Below are 19,079 nucleotides of genomic sequence, written 5' to 3'. Positions count from 1 at the left end.
CTTGGGCACAGAATAGGAAAAATATTCGATCGTTGGAGGCAGTTCAGAGAAGATTCGCCCGGATGATCCCTGGGATGGAGGATTCCCGGGATCCCCATGTTATGAGGAAAAGCGAAACAGCTTGGACCTGTGCTCCCTGGAGTTTAGAAGGATGAGAGGCTGAAACATTTTGCATACCTAAGAGTCAATGCTGAGAGGACGTTTCCCCTGTGGGGGAGTCTAGGACCCAAGGGCACCCTGTCAGAATCAAGGGGAGCCAATTCAAGACTGAGTTAGAGTCGTACAGCACAGAAACAGACCCTTCGGTCCATCTCGTCCATGCCGACCAGATATCCCAACTCAATCTAGTCTCACCTGCCAGCACCTGGCCCATATCCCTCCAAACCCTTCCTATTCATATACCCATCCAAATACCTCTTAACTGTTGCAATTGTACCAGCCTCCACCACATCCTCTGGCAGATCATTCCATACCCGCACCACCCTCTGTGTGAAAATGTTGCCCCTTAGGTCTCTTTTATATCTTTCCCCTCTCACCCTAAACCTATGCCCTCTAGTTCTGGACTCCCCAACCCCAGGGAAAAGACCTTGTCTGTTTTATCCTATCCATGCCCTTCATGGTTTTATAAACCTCTATAAGGTCACCCCTCAGCCTCTGACGCTCCAGGGAAAACAGCCCCAGTCTGTTCAGCCCCTCTGTATTACTCCAATGAGGAGGAATTTCTGCTCTGAGTATTTGGAGCTTCTTGCCACAGAGAGCTGTGGGGGCAGAGTCCTTGTGTCTGTTTAAGATTTTGAGGAGCTGGTGTTGGACTGGGGTGGACTACGTTAAAACCCACGCAACACCAGGTTATAGTCCAACCTGGAAGCACTAGCTTTCGGAGCGCTGCTCCTTTGTCAGGTAGCTGCTCCACAGCTACCGGAAGAAGGAACGGCACTCCGAAAGCTAGTGCTTCCAGGTTGGACTATAACCTGGTGTCGTATGGTTTGTAACTGTATATTGAAGGTTGAGGTAGGTAGATTCTTGATCAAGGGTTACGGGGAAAGGTAGGAATGTGGATGTGAGGAGTGTCAGATCAGCCACGGTCCTATTGAATGGGGGAGCATGCTTGAGGAGCTGAACAGCCTGCGGCTGTTCCTATTTCTGATTGTCTTTTAGTAAGCAACTACGCCAGACTGTGAAGCTGTTCAACTGGATGGATTGTTGACGCAGGGGTTGTAACTCTGTGAGCAGCAGACTTTTTGTTTTGTTTGAACTGTTTCCTCACAGCTGAGACTCCCACTAACTCTGAAGTGGCGAAGCAGAGGTAGGCATTCTCTTTGATGTGCGTCCAAGGGAAGTGTTGCCAACTAGATGAAAGTCTCCCCCAACTGAGAATTATCTGCGTAGCTTCTGTGCACGTCAGTTCAGCCACTAACAGTCTTGACGTTTTGAATTTGTGAGGGTTTACACAGAGTGGTTTTTTTGGTCTGCCTTTGTGTTGAGCACAGCACTGGGCTGTGACGGGGAAAGCACTTGGAATATTTCCTTTCCTGGTAATCTCCCCGTGACATTTTCAGTTTCTTCATAAGTGTAAGCCCAGCCAATTGTGGTTGAAGAACACAGCAGCTACCTCACTTTGTTCCCCGTGATAGTTAGAGATTTCTACAGTCACAGGAACGCAGTACAGTCTGAGGCCACTCTGCCCAGCAACACCTGTGCTGGTTCTTAGAAAGAACTGTCTGCTTTGTGTACACAGTCTCAAAAGGTCATTCCCTCAAACCCTCACCCTCGCACACTCCCTTAAAACCTCACTCCCCCTCACAGCCTCCCTCACTCCCTCAAACCCTCACTCCCCATCACAGCCGCACTCACCCTCGCTAGCTCCCTCACTCACTCTCGCTCACTCCCTCAAACCCTCACTCCCCCTCACACACACCTTCAAACCCTCACACACACACCCTTAAACTTTCATTTCACTCCTACTGTGCTGCTCCAGTCTGCCTCCCCCCTCCCACCTCTGCCTTCTCCCCCCCCCCACTCTGCCTCCCCCCCCCACTCTGCCTCCCCCCCCCCCACTCTGCCTCCCCCCCCCCCACTCTGCCTCCCCCCCCCCCACTCTGCCTCCCCCCCCCCACTCTGCCTTCCCCCCCCCCACTCTGCCTTCCCCCCCCCCACTCTGCCTTCCCCCCCCCCACTCTGCCTTCCCCCCCCACTCTGCCTACCCCCTGCTGTCTGCATAGCCCCCCCGTCCTCTGCCTAACCCCCCGTTCTCTACCTGACCCCCTCCCGCTCCCCACCTAACCCCCCTGTTCTGCGTCCTCTTCCCCCCCCACCCCGCCCTGCCTCCTCCACTCCACTCTCTGCCTACCCCTCCGCACTGTCTGCGTACCCCCCCCTCGCTCACTGCCTAACTCCCCCTGCTCTCCGCCTACCCACCTGCTCTCCGCCTCGCCCCCACTCTCCGTCCCCCGAATCTGCGCCCCCCACACTCTGTGCCTCCATACGTTCTCTGTTCCCTCCACACTCTCCCTACCCCACACTTCCAATCCTCAACCGCCCCCACCCCACCGCAAGGGAGTGAGTGTGATATTGATGTGGTTTGCGATCTCCCCTTCCTTATCCTAAGTGTCTGGAAGCTGCATTTTTTGTGAATCCTGAATCAGGGCCCCATTGCGACAGATATCCCCCTCCCTCCCGGCCTCACCATTTGTTATATCGGAAGTTAAACACTACCCCCTGACCAAACCATCCCTCGTTACAAGTCAGAGGAAGTCCAGTGAAGGCCTGTGACCACATATTTGACAGGGAATGCCCACTTTTCATTTGTGTGAGAATCGGTTAAATTTGGTTCCGGGCTGGATCTTTAAGCCCGAGCCCTGGGAAACCTTTAACTAACCCTTCCTCCATCTGGTTAACCCCTCTAGTTAACAGTCTACCTGGGGAAACGGGACTTTGTTGACCACCTTGACCATGTGGATCCTGTTGGTAAGCCTCTCTCTTTTACTTTTCTGGGATGGTGTGTGGGAGGGAGAGAGGTGGGCTAGGGTGGGTGAGGTATGTGACCTACCCACGAAGAAAGTGCCGCTGGGCCCACCTGTCATACTTTGCGGTGGCCATTCTGCCCCCTTGCACCTCTTCTGGCCCCTTGAGGGAGCTGCAAATTTCAAATCTCTCACCCATCCCTCTGGCCTTACGGTCCCTCTGGAGTATCTGAGCACCCGCTACCTCTTGGGTCATATGCTGTCAAATTCTCATTGTGCCCTGCTTTTGTGGCTACATTCCTGATGGAGGGCTTATGCTCGAAACATTGACCCTCCCACTCCTCAGATGCTGCCTGACCTGCTGTGCTTTTCCAGCACCACACGTTTTGACTCTGATCGCCAGCATCCTCACTTTCTCCCAATTTAGCCGTGATGTCTGAATAGATATTCCTGTTGTGCCAGTCAAGCACGTGCATGTGTGCAAGCAAGTGAATCGGGTGTGTTTGTATTTTATCCTGTTCTAACTTTTGTCTGTTATTTTCTATCTCTCCTCTCTCTCTTCTCTTTTCTCTCTCGCTCCCTTCTCGCTCCCTTCTCGCTCTCTTTTCTCTTCCCCCACTCTCTCTTCTCTCCCCTTGCAGATGGAGTGGTGTTGGTGGATCCTGAGTATCTCAAAGACAGACGAGGTAAGTGCATGTTTACTGAATCTCACGTGGGTCATGGTGCAAGATCATTCAGCCCATCATGACTGGACTGGCTCTCCAAGCCAGCAGCATGACCTAGTGCCAGTCTCTTGCTTTATCCCCAATGACCTTGGCTATGGACTAGACCAAACCCTCTCAAAATACATCTACGAGATAGCCCAGACCCTAACCTTTCCTTATTTTAAAGACAAGTGCAAGGCATTGTGCAAGGATTGATCAAACTACCAGGTTTGAAGCAAAACACACTTTATTCATACGCTGTAGTTAAAATTGGAATAACTTAACTCTATTGGAAAACTTAGGTTATTTAACTCATAAACAACAACTGTCCCAATACAGTAACATCTCATAAACACACCCTTGACAAAGGCAAATTCAGTAAAATAGATTGTCTCACATCCAATTCTCTCATCCAGGAGGGAGTAAATATCAAGAGAAAACTCTGTATGAGAGAGAGTAGCAGGGAGAGTTGTACTGCAGCTTCTGACCCCAGCAACTGCAAACTAAAACTAAACATCCTGGTTCGGGGGAGCTTGACCCCACCCAGCCAGGTTGCTTCTATTGTTCCCACCGTTTAAAAAAAAACCCAAGGCTTCACAAGCTGTTTACTTCATTGGCTTTGAAGCAGATTTCTCATCACCTCTGTCACAATTGTTTTTCAAAAAATACAAGGACAAATTAAACCTCTTACAGGGATAGTATTGTCACACCTTCCTCATTGTTTCCGTCCACCTCATCATCTCGGATGCCTCATTTGTACCTTCCTTCCTCCACATTTCCAGGCAGTACAGTCCAGACTCTAACTACTTGCTGAGTGAAAAAGATATTTTTCCTTTAGTAACATGTACTACTTCTGCGAATTTCTTCAAATCTGTGTCCTCTGGTTCTCCATCCTTTTACAAATGAATGGGAACAGCGTCACCCTGGATAGGAAAGGTTCAGAGGGATACGGGCCAAATGAAGGCAAATCGGACGAGTTCGGTTAGTCAGCATGGACAAGTTGGGCTGACGGGTCTGTTTCTGTGTCGTGTGGATCTATGAATTTGAAAGTCTCCATCTCTAAGGAGAACCATCTCAAACTCTCCGATGTATCATCATAAGGATTCCCATCCTTGAGACGGTTTTAGTAAATGGTTTCTGCACTCTCTCCAAAGCATTGACACCCCGCACTGTATACATTATTCCAGGCAACATCTAACAAGTGTCTTGTGCAAGTCCAATGTCACCTCCTTGCTTTTTGTACACTATGTCCCTATTAATAATAATAAAGCCAAGGACACTGTATGTAATTAACTGTCTTACCACTTTCAAAGATCCAAGGTCCCTCTAGATTCATAGAATCCCTACAGTGTGGAAACAGGTCATTTGGTCCAACAAGTCCACACCAACCCTCCCAAGAGTAACCCACCCAGACCCATTCCTGACATTTACCCTGACTAACATTTACCCTGACTAATGCACCTAGCCTGCACATCCCTGGACACTATGGGACAATTTAGCATGGCCAATCCACCCTAACCTGCACGTCTTTGGACTGTGGGAGGAACCCGGAGCACCCGGAGGAAACCCACACGGTCACTGGGAGAATGTGCAGACAGACAGTCGCCCGAGGTGGGAATCGAACCTGGGACCCTGGCGCTGTGAGGCAGCAGTGTTAACCACTGAGCCACCATGCTGCCTCTGTTCTGTAATCCCTTGAGGTTTCTACACTCTATTTTATGTCATCCTTTATACGTTTTAAGGAAACACATAGAAATTGGTCTTGTTACGGACCAGACCGGAGCAGACCAGACCACCTCAAAATATTTTCAGAAGGTAGACTAGACCCTAACTTTTTTTTGTTTTAAAAGGTGAATGTGAAGCGCTGTGTTCCAGAAGCGATGTGATTGGTCAATTTATTTGATGTTCAGCAAACCATGATTTGTCTAAACCCTATAGTTAAAATACAAACAAAAGAAAGAAGAAATTGGAATAACTTAACACGATTGGAAAACTTAACAGAATGATAGATTATTTTACTACTGAACAGTAACTGTTCCAATACAATGACATCCCATAAACACACCCTCAGCGAGGGCAAATTCAGTAAAATAGACTGGCTCGCATGTGGTCCTCCGGCCCAGGAGGAAAGGACATCAGAAGATAATTCTGAGAGAGAGAGTGAGGGTACCCATTGGGAGAGATTCACTGCCTTCCAAACCTGCTGAAGGCCCAAATAACAATGGCTGAAACCTAAGCTAAAAGTCCCTGGTTCTGAGGGAGCCTGACTCCACCCAGTCAGGCTGCTTCTATTGTTCCAACTCCGTTTTTAAAAAAAAAAAGCACCCAACATTTCGCAAATTGTTTATCTTCTCGTAGGCTGCTCGCCATCGATCCCCCAATCCCTCACTGAGAGCAAGCAGGACAGAACACGCCTCTATAAACCACGGCATTATCACAGTGTGTAACAGGGGTCTGGTTTATCTTGTAGTGGGCACCCAGATCCCAAGAAAAAAACAACCAGCAGAGCTTGACTTCACTGATGCATTAAGACCAACTGCTTTTGGCGAGAATTTAAACAAAAACTGGGAACTTATGACGAGTTTTTAGTGTTGACCAGCACTCGTGGACAGAGAGTTGCACTTCAGCAGAAACGAGGAGAAATCTCTTCCCTCTGAGTGTCATGGGTCTTTAAAATTCTCAGAGCATTGAATGCTTTCAGCGCTGGATTAGAGTTTGATTGATGAGGGGGTCTAGACTCATCAGAGGGGGGGGGGGTTACATGCAGGAGAATGGGATTGACGCCTCAATCTGATGATTTTATGGAACGGGGTAGCAGCTCGCAATGGGCTGAACAGCCTGCTCCTGATCTTCTAACGGCTATTCCCTTTCTCCCAATCCTTTCTGAACTGGAGAGATGACTTTTGCCTGGGCGGGGGGGCGGGGAATGAACAGCGAGCAGTCTTACTGCTCCAACGACATGGATGATGATAGATCCCGAACGGGGACATCTCAGGAATCTGGTCAGTGTGACCCAAGTAATCATGTCCGGATCATTTCTCCTCCTGCTCATTCCCGGTGCAACATCCCTGCTCACTCTCCCTGCAACCTTTCTGACACTCCCTCTCAAGTGTTCCCTCTTTTCTCAACGGTGTTCCCACAAAGGGTGTTCACGAGGAATTCCTTACACGTGAACAAAACAGAACAGGAGTTGGTGGCGAATTTTGTGCCGAACTGTCCAGAGTAGGATTTGAACTGTCTTCCTGTGGGAGTCTGAGCTGCTCCTGGTGCAGTTGGCTGTGATCTGTGTCTCTGTGTGCCGCAGTGTTTGTCACTCTGACCTGTGCATTCCGTTATGGACGCGAAGACCTCGATGTGCTGGGCCTATCCTTCAGGAAGGACCTCTTCATCGCGACATTCCAGGCTTTCCCCCCACTGCCAGAGGAAAAGAAACCCCTGACCAGACTCCAGGAGAGACTCATTAAGAAACTCGGAGAAAATGCCTTTCCTTTCTTCTTCATGGTGAGTGTCACCTCTGAGTGTGCACACCCGCCAGTGTGAACATGTGGCCTGAGTGTGCACACCCACCAGTGTGAACATGTGGCCCGACTGTGCACACCCGCCAGTATGAGCGTGTGACCTGAATGTTCACACCCACCAGTGTGAGTTTGTGAACATGTGGCCGGAGTGTGCACACCCGCCGGTGTGAATGTGTGGCCCGAGTGTGCACACCCGCCAGTGTGTACGTGTGAACGCATGGCCCGAGTGTGCACACCCGCCAGTGTGAGTGTGTGAACGCGTGGCCCGAGTGTGCACGCCCGCCAGTGTGAGTGCATGAAAGTGTGAACATCCATCCCTTCACCCTGCAGCTGTGCCCTCGGGCCTGAGGATCTCCAGCCGGTGGAAACCCCTTCTCCACGTCCACTCTATCCAGGCCTTTCGGTATTCTGTACATTTCAATCATATCCCCATCATCCTTCTATACCCCATCGAATACAGACCCAGAATCCTCAACTGCTCCCTACATGACAAGCCCTTCATCCCGGGGAGCATTCTTGTGAACCCCCTCTGGACACCCCCCCTCCAAGTCCTGCACATCCTTCCTTAGATATGGGGCCCGAGACTGCTCACGATATTCCAAATGTGGTCTGACCCGAACCTCAGCGTTACGTCTCTGCTTTTGTATTCTAGCCCTCTTGAAATGAACGCTAACATTGCTTGGACTGCCGACTTAACCTGCATGGTAACCTGAAGAGAATCCTGATCCAAGGCTCCCAAGTCCCTTTGAGATTCAGATTTCTGAAATCTTTAGAAAGTAGTCTGTGCCTGTGACCACAGCCTGATACAGTCTCAGCTGTACATCCCTGCTCTTCAGTCTTGTTACAGAATCCTTACGTACTCACAACTACGACAACCAGCCCCTGAGCTGCAAATCCTTAAGCAAACCTTGAGAATCGTTGCGTTAGAAAAGGAGACCATTCAGCCCATCGTGTGAATCCTAGCTTTTCGAATGAGCGGGGAAGACGTAATGCCATCCTCCCACCGTTTCTTTTGCAAACGCTTTTTCTGCCTAAATAGTCATGAGACAGTGAGGCAATAGGATCAGGCCATTTGGCCCCCCGAGTCTGTTCCGTTATTCAATTAGGTCAAGGCTGATCCTGCACTTCTGCTCTCCCCGAATTCCCCAACTGACCAGGAATCTGTTGTGGAGTGCAGAAGAGGCTCTTCAGCCCATTGAGTATGAACCAACACATCAGAAACTGCCGACCTTTAACCTTATCCCGTTTACCAGTCTTTGGCCCAGAGCCTTGAACGTTATGATGTGCCTCATCCCAGTACATTTAGAAGGATGTTCAATAAATTGCCTCTGTCACATTCCCACAGAGCACATTCCAAACTATCGCTGCGCTCTGGGTAAAAACATTTCCCCCCCCCACCCCCATCTCACTAAACCTCCTGCCCCCTCACCTTGAACCCTCATGACTGACCCATCGTCAATGGGGGACAGCTGCTCCTTAGCCACTCTGTCCAGCCCCTCATAGTCTTGTCCACCTCAGTCGCACCGGCCCTCTGTCTTCTCCCCTCCACCCGAGCCTGTCTGACCTTTCACCTCTGTTCTTCCGTCCCATGCAGTCTCCTCCTTCCTATAACATGGGGACCAGAACTGCGCACGCTACTCCAGCTGTGGTCTCACCAAAGGCCTGTACAACTCCCGACTTGGCTTCCCTGCTTGTGTAATCTACACCTCAATTGATAAAGGCCGACTAACAAACCTACGCAAATGCGTGGACAGACGCGCTAAGGTCCCATTGGTCCACAGAGCTCCCGAATGTCATGGTATTTTTGTCACATCAGTCATAGAGATGTACAGCATGGAAACAGACCCTTTGGTCCAACCCGTCCATGCCAACCAGATATCCCAACCTCATCTAGTCCCACCTGCCAGTACCCAGCCCATATCCCTCCAAATCCTTCCTATTCATATACCCATCCAAATGCCTCTTAAATGTAATTGTACCAGCCCCCACTACCTCTGGCAGCTCATTCCATACATGTACCACCCTCTGTGTGAAAAAGTTGCCCCTTAGGTCCCTTTTATATCTTTCCCCTCTCACCCTAAACCTATGCCCTCTAGTTCTGGACACCCCAGGGAAAAGACTTTGCCTATTTACCCTATCTCAAAGACCTCATGGTTACGTTCCAGCCACCAAATGAGCATCCCAGTTTATCTCGTCATGTTGCTCAAGACCCTCAGTCTCTCTGTTAATCCAACTGACCAATCTTTGTGTCAACTGCAAGTTTACTAATCCAATGACCCCACCCACCCCATGCTAATCCACCCTAAACTGCACATCCCTGGACACCAAGGGACCATTTCCCATGGCTAACCCACCCTAATACAGTGGAGTCGAAGGCATAGCGGAATTATCACTCAATTGTTAATCCAAGGCCCCAATAATGTGCTGGGGATATGGTTTCGAAACCTGCAATGGCAGGTGGTGGATCTTGATTTGCACAGAAATCTTGCCACTGTTGGGGAAGTATCTCTCTGGTTTAATTGCATCCTTCAGAGATGTGACCCCAGCACCACAGCAATGTGGTTGACTCTGAACTGCCCTCTGGGCCATTTAAGGATGGGCAATAAATGCGGGCCCAGCTTGCGATGACCTGACCCTCTGAATGACTTTTGGGTGGGTTGCACTTCGGCGGGTCGGTGTGGACTTGTTGGGCTGAAAGGCCTGTTTCCACACTGTAGGGAATCTAATCTAATCTAAAAACCTGCACATCCCTGGACACTACAGGATAATTTCCCATGGCTAACCCACCCTGGCACCATGAGGTAGTAGTGCTAACCACTGAGACGCCATGCCAACTTGCCTAAACGGCACTAGATACAAGCCCAGCCCTTCCCATCTTTCCTCCGTAGACAATCCAGCCACTTCCAGATATTGCAGTCGGATAATCCTTAGTTACAAGGCTTCCAATTCATTTACACCCTTTCTTAAGTAATGAGACCAAGACTGTACAGAATTCACCACATTGTGGTTTCATTTAATTGCACCCCTGCTGGGGTCTAACTGTATAACTCAGAAAAACAGCAGCAGGCCATTCGGCCTTTCCAGACTGCTGCTTCATTCAATATGATCATGGCTGATCATCCAATCCAATCCCCTCTTGCTGCTTTCTCTCCCATCCCTTTGATCCTTTTAGCCCTAAGGATGATATCTAACTCCCTGTCAAAACCTTTCCTGTTTCCACAGCTCCCCCAGAATCTGCCGTGTTCAGTGACCCTACAGCCAGGCCCTGAGGACACAGGCAAGGTAAGCCAGCAGAGTTTAGTTTTCTCACTGTTTGAATGGAGAGTTTTGCTCTGGTTTTTGAGTCCGAAATGATAAGTTTCTCTCATCTTTCCATCTTCTCCATCTCTTTCCCCCCCCCCCCCCCCCGACCCTTGCTCCCCACTCTCCACCTCCCTCCTCTCTTCCCTTCTTTCTTCCCTCCCTCTCCACTCTCTCTGTTTGTCTCTCCCTCCCCCTTTCTCCCACCATCACTCTTCCCCCATGGACCTCTCTTTGTCCACCTGCTCTCTCTCTCATGCCCACCCTCTCCCTCCTGCTCTTTCTGACTCTCCTCTTTCTCTGTCTCCCTCTCTCCCCATCCCTCCTACCCCATCTCTCTCCCTCCCGCCTCTCTTGCCCCCCCATCATCTCTCTTGCCACCCCACCACCTTCTTTCTTTCTTTCTTTCTTTCTTTCTTTCTCTCTCTCTTTCTCTCTTTCTTTCTCTCTTTCTCTCTTTCTCTTTCTTTTTTTCTCTCTTTCTTTCTCTCTTTCTTTCTTTCTCTTTCTCTTTCTTTCTTTCTTTCCCTCTTTCTTTCTTTCTCTCTTTCTTTCTCTCTTTCTTTCTCTTTCTCTCTCTCTTTCTCTCTCTCTCTCTTTCTCTCTCTCTCTCATTTTCTTTCTCTCTCTCATTTTTTTTCTTTCTCTCATTTTCTTTCTTTCTCTCTCTCTTTCTCTCATTTTCTTTCTCTCTCTCATTTTCTTTCTCTCTCTCATTTTCTTTCTCTCTCTCATTTTCTTTCTTTCTCTCTCTCATTTTCTTTCTCGCTCTCATTTTCTTTCTCTCTCTCTCTCATTTTCTTTCTCGCTCTCATTTTCTTTCTCTCTCTCTCTCTCTCTCTTTTCTTTCTTTCTTTCTTTCTCTCTCTCTCTCTCTCTCTCTCTCTCTCTCTCTCTCTCTCTCTCTCTTCTCTTTCTTTTTCTCTCTCTCCGCCTCACTCTCTCCCCTCCCTCCCCCAGGCCTGTGGTGTGGACTTTGAAATCCGTGCGTTCTGTGCTAAGGCGATGGAAGAGAAGATACACAAGAGGTGAGCTGTGCTCCACCTGTCCATCAACATCACAAGACACACGGCACCCCCCACTTTTGGGATGTCTGGGGTGTGGGTCTCACCTCAGTGTAAACCTTGGGGGAGGCAGGGAGAGAGAGAGCATTAATTGAACTCTCTTGTTTTATTCATTCATGGGATTACAGTGTCTCTGGCTGGGCCCAGCATTTATTGCCCTTGCCTAATTGCCCCAGAGGGCAGTTAAGTGTCAACCACATTGCTGTGGTTCTGGATCACATGTAGGCCAGACTGTAGGGTAAGCATGGCTGCAAGTGCTTCCAATTAAACCTGTTGGACTATAACCTGGTGGGATTTTAACTTTGTACACCCCAGTCCAACATCGACCCCTCTAAATCATCCTTCCCTCAAGGACATGGGTGAACCAGATGGGATATTCCCCCCCGACAAACGACGAGGGAGTCATGGTCATCGTTAGACTCCTAATCCCTGAGTTTGTTTTTTTTCAGTGAATTCAAGTCCCGGGACGGGATTGGAACCTGAGTCCCCAGAGCATTTCTGGGTCTCTGGGTTAACAGTCCAGCGATAAGACGGCTACACGTTCCCTCCCCCTCCTGTTTGCACCCAGCTGCAGATTTTCTGGGTGCGACTGTCAGCCTGCCCACCCGGACGATAAATGATTTGAATCGACCGGATCGTGGGTATTGGAGCAGGGGAGGGGTTTGTATGGGTCTCCCAACGTCATCAGAGCAAAAGGAGGCCATTCTGGCCATCACTAACCTTCAATGGGACCGTGGCTGACCTGATTCGTCCTCCACTGCACTCTTCTGGTGTCACCACCCTCGACTCTGCCCCCCCCGTCTGGGACTCCTCCCACCCACCACTCTGCCAGCCCACGACTCCTCCCACCCACGTCTTCACCCCCCCCCCCCCCACCTGTGATTCCTCCCTGCCCGTGACTCCACCCCCGCCCGCTGCATATCCCACACCCTCGACTTCACATCCCCTCCCCCCCCCCCCCCCCCCACCCTCCCCAATCCCCCTTGGCTCCCTCGACTCCCCGATTGACTAGAAGCCCTTCCGTCTCGGACACTCCATTTCCTGCTGTCTCACCCCTCAGGAACTCCGTCCGCCTGGTCATCCGGAAAGTACAGTATGCTCCAGAGAAACCAGGGCCGCAACCAATGGCGGAGACCACGAGGAATTTCTTGATGTCAGACAGATCCCTCCACCTCGAAGCCTCGCTAGATAAAGAGGTCAGTACAACAGTGGGAGAGGGGGAAGGGTGAGGGTGAGGGGATGGTAGAGGGCCCAAGAGAGAGAGTGAGTGTGAGGGAAGGGGGTAGAGCAATAAAGAGAGCGAGGGAGAGGTGAGAGGAGGGTTGAGGGGTAGTGAGAAGGGGAATTGGGTGGGGCGCGGAGCAACAAAGGCTAGAATCCCCGAGGTTAGTGCCCAGCTGGCTGAGGGTCCAGTCAACAGCGATGGGCTGATTACTATTGGATGTCACTGATCACTGGGGGGGTGGGGTGGCGGGGGGGTTAAGGAGATGGGGTGTTGGGGCTGGGGGGAGGATACCCCTTGTTTTTCAGCTTTGCCATTGTTCCCTTTGAGAAAGGATGTCAGTGCACTGACAGCAGTTCAGAGGAATCGCTCAACTTGGGAGCAACAATTGAGCGTGTGTCCTCATTGGCGTTTCCAAAGATCAGAGGTGACGTTGTTGGAACACAGTTGTGGGGGAGTTCCATAGGGTTAGGGCTGAGAGGGCAGCTCCCCCCTTGTGGGATAAACAAGGGGGTACTACTTAACTTAAAGGGAGTTTCGTTTGCCATGGACCTCAATGTATCCAGAAGATAGCCCAGGCCTGAACGTTTTCTTCTTTAAAGGCAAGCGTAAGGTGTTATGTTCCAGATGCAATTCAACTGGTCAAACTACCAGGTTTGAAGCAAAACATATTTTATTCATCGGCTGTAGTTAAAATGCAACAGAAGAAATAAGAAATTGGAATAACAATTCTATTGGAAAACTTAACTGAATAATAGATTATTTAGTAACTGTTCCCATATAGTATAATCCCATAAACACACCCTTGGCAAAGGCAAATTCAACAAAATAGGTTGTCTCATGGAGAATTCCAGCAGCAGGCAGGGAATCCCCAGCTTTTAGCTGTTAACCGAGAGAGAAGGAACAGCTTCCAAACCCAGCTTCGAGGGCCCAGCAACTGCTCCTGAGAAACTAAACCTGAAAATCCAGGTTCTGGGGGAGATTGATCCCACTCAACCAGGCTGCTTCTATTGTTCCAACCTTTTGGTAAAAAGACCCAAGGCCCCTCAAGCGGCTTATTGGATTCAAATAGACCCCACTCGGCACCTCTTTTCAAAATGAAAAACAGGACAAAATGCACTTCTTAGAGCCATAGTATGGTGACACGTTGATGATGGAGATGGGGAGGGATTGCTTCTCTCAGAGGGTCTTTTGTGTTTGCAATTCTTTCCATAAAGAGAGCAGTGGAGGACAATTTCTTAAATACATTGGAGAGCAAGTTAGGTAGATGTTTGATTGTTGAGAGTGGGGCCACAGTTGTCATGAACCAGACCAGATCTCTTCAAAATACTTCAAGAAGGTAGCCTAGACCCGAACGTTTTCTTATTTTAAAGGTAGATGTGAAGTGTGTGTTCCAGATGGGATGTGACTGATCAAACTCCTAAACATTAAGCAAAGCACAATTTATTTAAAATACAAACAAAACCGAGAGGAATTTAGAATAACGTAACTTTTGGAAAATTTAACCAAATAGTAGATATAGAGTGCCAATTACTAATTAACTGTTCCAATACAGTAACATCTCATAAACACATCCCTTGGCAAAGAAAGGAGAATTGAGGCGCAGCTTCTCACATGCAGTTCTCCAATCCAGGAGGGCAAAAGCATCAATAGAAAATTCAGAGAAAGTAGCAGCCAGGAGACATTCACTGGAGCTGTCGACTCTGTGGAGACCCCAATAGCTTCTGCTGCTATTCAGAAATCCTGATGTATGAGAGAGTTAGCCACACCTGTTGAGGCTGCTTCTATTGTTCCAACCTCAAAAAAACCTCAAGGCCTCACAAAATTGTTTACTTAAGTAGTCTTCACTAGCCAGATCAGCACCTCCGCCTTCTAGCATCTCTCCAAAAAACATAAACACCAGGACAAAATAACTTCTTAAAGCAAAAACATCATCACAGCAGTCAGCTCAGGGCAGTCCCACTGTGTGGGAACATGTGGGGTCAGGGTGGGTGACTTGCAGCTGAAACGTGGCTCTGGGACTATCTGCGTGGAGTGCGAGCAGGTGAACGTTTCCCTGATACTCCTGTTCCTTGTGCTTACAGCTCTATTACCACGCGGAACCCATCAGCGTCAACGTTCACGTGACCAACAACTCCACAAAAACCGTGAAAAAGATCAAGATTTCAGGTGAGCCTTGTGGCTTTGGCCAACCTACACCTCCCACCCATGAGAGTACCCCACACCATTCAGGCCCTCGGGACTATTCTGGCCCTGCTACCCATCACCAAGTCCGTTCACTAATCCAGGATCAAGCTGGAGTGCAGAGTCACCATCTTAAATAACACCCTCCCCCTCTTCTCTCTGTCTCTCTCTCTGTCTCTCTCTCTGTCTCTCTCTCTGTCTCTCTCTCTGTCTCTCTCTCTGTCTCTCTCTCTCTGTCTCTCTCTCTGTCTCTCTCTCTGTCTCTCTCTCTGTCTCTCTCTCTGTCTCTCTCTCTCTCTGTGTCTCTCTATCTTTCTTCCCCCTCCCTATCTCTCTCTCTTCCCCCTCCCTATCTCTCTCTCTTTCCCCTCCCTCCCACATCTCTTTCTCTCCTTCCCCACTCTCTTTCTCTCCTTCCCCACTCTCTTTCTCTCCTTCCCCACTCTCTTTCTCTCCTTCCCCACTCTCTATCCCTCCCTTCCTCGTGTTCCCCTCTCTCTCTCTCTCTCTCTCTCTCTCTCTCTCTCTCTCTCTCTGTCTCTCTCTCTCCCTCACTGCTGACAAGTGGGCAGAGTGGGTGGATTTCTTTCCCCGATCTGATGCAATCCGATGTTGCGGTTGGAGGGGGAACGGTTCAGGAGCTCAGTGAGCCGGAGCAGACCCGATGGGCCGAAAGGCCTCTTGCCGAAATGTGACCGTTTTGTTATTCTGGTATTGCTGGTTGTTCTCTGCATCTTGACCTTCTTTAACCGTGCGGCTCTGTCCCTGTTTCTCCCAACAGTACGGCAGTACGCGGACATCTGTCTGTTCAGCACAGCCCAGTATAAGTGCCCCGTAGCGCAGGTCGAAGCTGAGTGAGTATTGTTCTGTTGCCCACCATTTTCCATCTCGCTGCTGTTTGAGAGTCAGGGTCAGTAGACCTGAACCCTGCTGGAACTACCCAGCACAGTTCCGAGGGCACACAGAGTCTGTGAATCAGCCGCATTAGATTGGAGCAGGAGTTGTGTGAGAGGGTCACGTTGGGCACCATTCCCTTTTCTCATTGCCCCACCATGTGGCCATCATTGGTCACCTCCTTGCCCAGTTGCCCCTTCAGTGGCCTGCTAAGTGGCCATGTAAGGCTGTCAACTGCATTGGCTCTGGGGTGTGGAGTTACGTGGGGGTCTGACCAGGTGAGCACCAGGCTAAAGGCACGAGGGTGTCCCAGGTAGGTTTGAGAGTCTCTCTCCGCTGACGAGGGAGCATTATTCTTTCGGAGTTGTTACAAACGAGTAGACTAGTTTCATGAAAAGTTGATGGCTTTTCTTTTTCGCTAACGCCCAAGAGCTCTGATTGGATAATCCAGTTCGGATTCTCAAATGAGCGATTGATGGATTTGAAGACCCCCATTAGGTTCAGCTCTTAGAACCACGCTGTAGAATCTCCATGGTGTGGAAACGGGCCATTCAGCCCATCAAATGGGCACTAAGCCTCTGAAGAGCAGCTCACCCAGACACACCACCCCCACCCTATCCCCATAACCCTGCATTTCCCACCGCCAATCCACTCTAACCTGCACATCCCTGGGCACTATGGGACAATTTAGCATGGCTAATCCACCCTAACCTGCACATCCCTGGGCACTATGGGCCAGTTTAGCACGGCCAATCTACCCTAACCTGCACATCCCTGGGCACTATGGGACAATTTAGCATGGCCAATCCACCCTAACCTGCATATCCCTGGGCACTATGGGACAATTTAGCATGGCTAATCCACCCTAACCTGCACATCCCTGGGCACTATGGGCCAATTTAGCACGGCTAATCCACCCTAACCTGCACATCCCTGGGCACTATGGGACACTTTAGCACGGCCAATCCACCCTAACCTGCATATCCCTGGGCTCTATGGGACAATTTAGCACGGCCAATCCACCCTAACCTGCACATCCCTGGGCTCTATGGGACAATTTAGCACGGCCAATCCACCCTAACCTGCACATCCCTGGGCTCTATGGGACAATTTAGCACGGCTGATCCACCCTAACCTGCACGTCCCTGGGCACTATGGGAGATTTTGGATTGTGGGAGGAAACTATAGCACCCAGAGGAAACCCACACAGACACAAGAAGAGGATACAAACTTCACACAGCTAGTCTCCCGAGGGTGGAATCGAAGCTGGGTCCCTGATGAACTGAGGCACTGTGCTGTCCATCACTAAGCTGCTGTGTTGATTCGGCGGATATCTCTCTCTCGGTCTGCCCTGAGCTTCCTTGTGTGTTTGCCCATTTCTTGCTGTTCTCTCCCCAGTGACCAGGTGTCTGCCAGTTCGACCTTCTGTAAGGTCTACACATTGGTCCCCCTCCTAGACCATAACCGGGAGAAGAGGGGCTTGGCCCTGGATGGGAAACTCAAACACGAAGACACCAATCTGGCCTCCAGTACCATGTAAGTCATCCTTCCCAGCAGCCCCCCAGCTATCCCTGCTCGATGTAGCCTCTCTGTCCCGTCCCCTCCCTCTTGCTTTCACGCACTCCCTCCCTCTCTTCCCGTGTTTTGTGTGTGCGTGTTCTCTCTCACTCACACTCTCACTCTCTCTCACACACTCACACACTCACACACTCACACACTCACACACTCACACACACTCACACACACTCACACACACTCACACACACTCACACACACTCACACACTCACACACTCACACACTCACACACTCACACACTCACACACTCACACACTCACACACTCTCTCACTCTCTCACTCTCTCACTCTCTCACTCTCTCACTCTCTCACTCTCTCACTCTCACACTCACACACTCTCTCACTCTCTCACTCTCTCACTCTCTCACTCTCTCACTCTCTCACTCTCTCACTCTCTCACTCTCTCACTCTCTCACTCTCACACTCTCACACTCTCACACTCTCACACTCTCACACTCTCACACTCTCACACTCTCTCACTCTCACACTCTCACACTCTCACACTCACTCTCTTACTCTCTTACTCTCTTACTCTCTTACTCTCTTACTCTCTTACTCTCTTACTCTCACACTCTCTCACTCTCACACACACACACACACTCACACACTCACACACACTCTCTCACTCTCTCACTCACTCTCACTCACTCTCTCTCACTCTCTCTCACTCTCTCACTCTCTCACTCTCTCACACATATACACACACACACACACACACACACACACACACACACTCTCTCTCTCTCTCTCTCTCACTCACTCACTCACTCACTCACTCACTCACTCACTCACGTGTTCGCTCTCACTCACGTGTTCGCTCTCACTCACTCACTGTTGCTGTCTCTTCCATTCTCTCGTGCTCTCACGCCATTAAACTTGTGCTCTCTTACACGCACTGTCACTCCCGTGTGCTCTCATGCTCTCACTCTCTTTCTTTTAAGCACACTCTTTCTCGCATTCTCACTCTCTCTCGCGGTTTCACTCTCGTGGTCTCACAATCTCTTACGTTGTCGCTTTCACTCTCAGGCTCACTCTCTCTCGTACCCTCACTCTCTTGCGCCCTCTCTCTCATTCTCTTTCTCTCTTTCTCGCACTTGCACTCATGTGCGCTCTCTCTCTCTCTCTCTCTCTCTCTCACTGTGGGTGCTCACTCACTCTCTCATAGTGGGTGTTCTCGCTTGCCCAGTCTCTCGCTCGTGCTCTCGCTCTCCCCGCTTCGCTCTCTTTCCCCCCCACCGCCCCCCCACCCCCGTACAGCTGTTTGTTTGGAGTTGTTTAGTAGTCCTGAGGCTCATTGGGAAATGCTGGCTGGTTATGTCTTGCAGAGTAAAGGAAGGCGCTAACAAGGAGGTACTCGGAATTCTCGTGTCGTATCGAGTGAAAGTGAAGCTGGTGGTGTCCCGTGGAGGGTACGTCTCTCAGCCACTTCAATGGGGGTAGGCCATTCAGCCCATCGAGACTGCCCGGCCACTCAGTGATCATCCGCAAGTCCACTCTATTGCCCCTCGATTCCCTTCCTCATAACAAAACATCTGTCTTGAATATACTTAAGGGCCCAGCTCTTTGCCAGAAAGAGTCCCACAAATTCACTCCCCTCAGACAGAGGAAATTCTTCCTTCTCTCTGTCTTCAAAGGGTGACCCCTTACTCTACAT

General features: G+C 50.0%; 1 protein-coding gene across 1 annotated transcript in view; it reads left to right on the top strand.

Annotated features, from left to right (window-relative positions):
* Positions 1-18,865, top strand: part of LOC140492421 (arrestin red cell-like) — an 83,412-nt gene extending 64,547 nt beyond the window's left edge. Inside the window, exons 3-12 of the mRNA XM_072591314.1 lie at positions 2,907-2,967; positions 3,605-3,649; positions 6,972-7,168; positions 10,408-10,467; positions 11,446-11,513; positions 12,610-12,745; positions 14,856-14,940; positions 15,737-15,809; positions 17,248-17,385; positions 18,751-18,865. Of these exons, the coding sequence (XP_072447415.1) occupies positions 2,907-2,967; positions 3,605-3,649; positions 6,972-7,168; positions 10,408-10,467; positions 11,446-11,513; positions 12,610-12,745; positions 14,856-14,940; positions 15,737-15,809; positions 17,248-17,385; positions 18,751-18,865 (978 nt within the window). The remainder of the gene's footprint in view (positions 1-2,906; positions 2,968-3,604; positions 3,650-6,971; positions 7,169-10,407; positions 10,468-11,445; positions 11,514-12,609; positions 12,746-14,855; positions 14,941-15,736; positions 15,810-17,247; positions 17,386-18,750) is intronic.
* The last annotated feature ends 214 nt before the right edge of the window (positions 18,866-19,079 follow it).

This window comes from Chiloscyllium punctatum, chromosome 21 (genome assembly GCF_047496795.1).
Source record: "Chiloscyllium punctatum isolate Juve2018m chromosome 21, sChiPun1.3, whole genome shotgun sequence".
Classification (NCBI taxonomy): Eukaryota; Metazoa; Chordata; class Chondrichthyes; order Orectolobiformes; family Hemiscylliidae; genus Chiloscyllium; species Chiloscyllium punctatum.
Note: the sequence above shows the minus strand (reverse complement) of the source record. Positions and strands in the feature narration are given on the sequence as shown.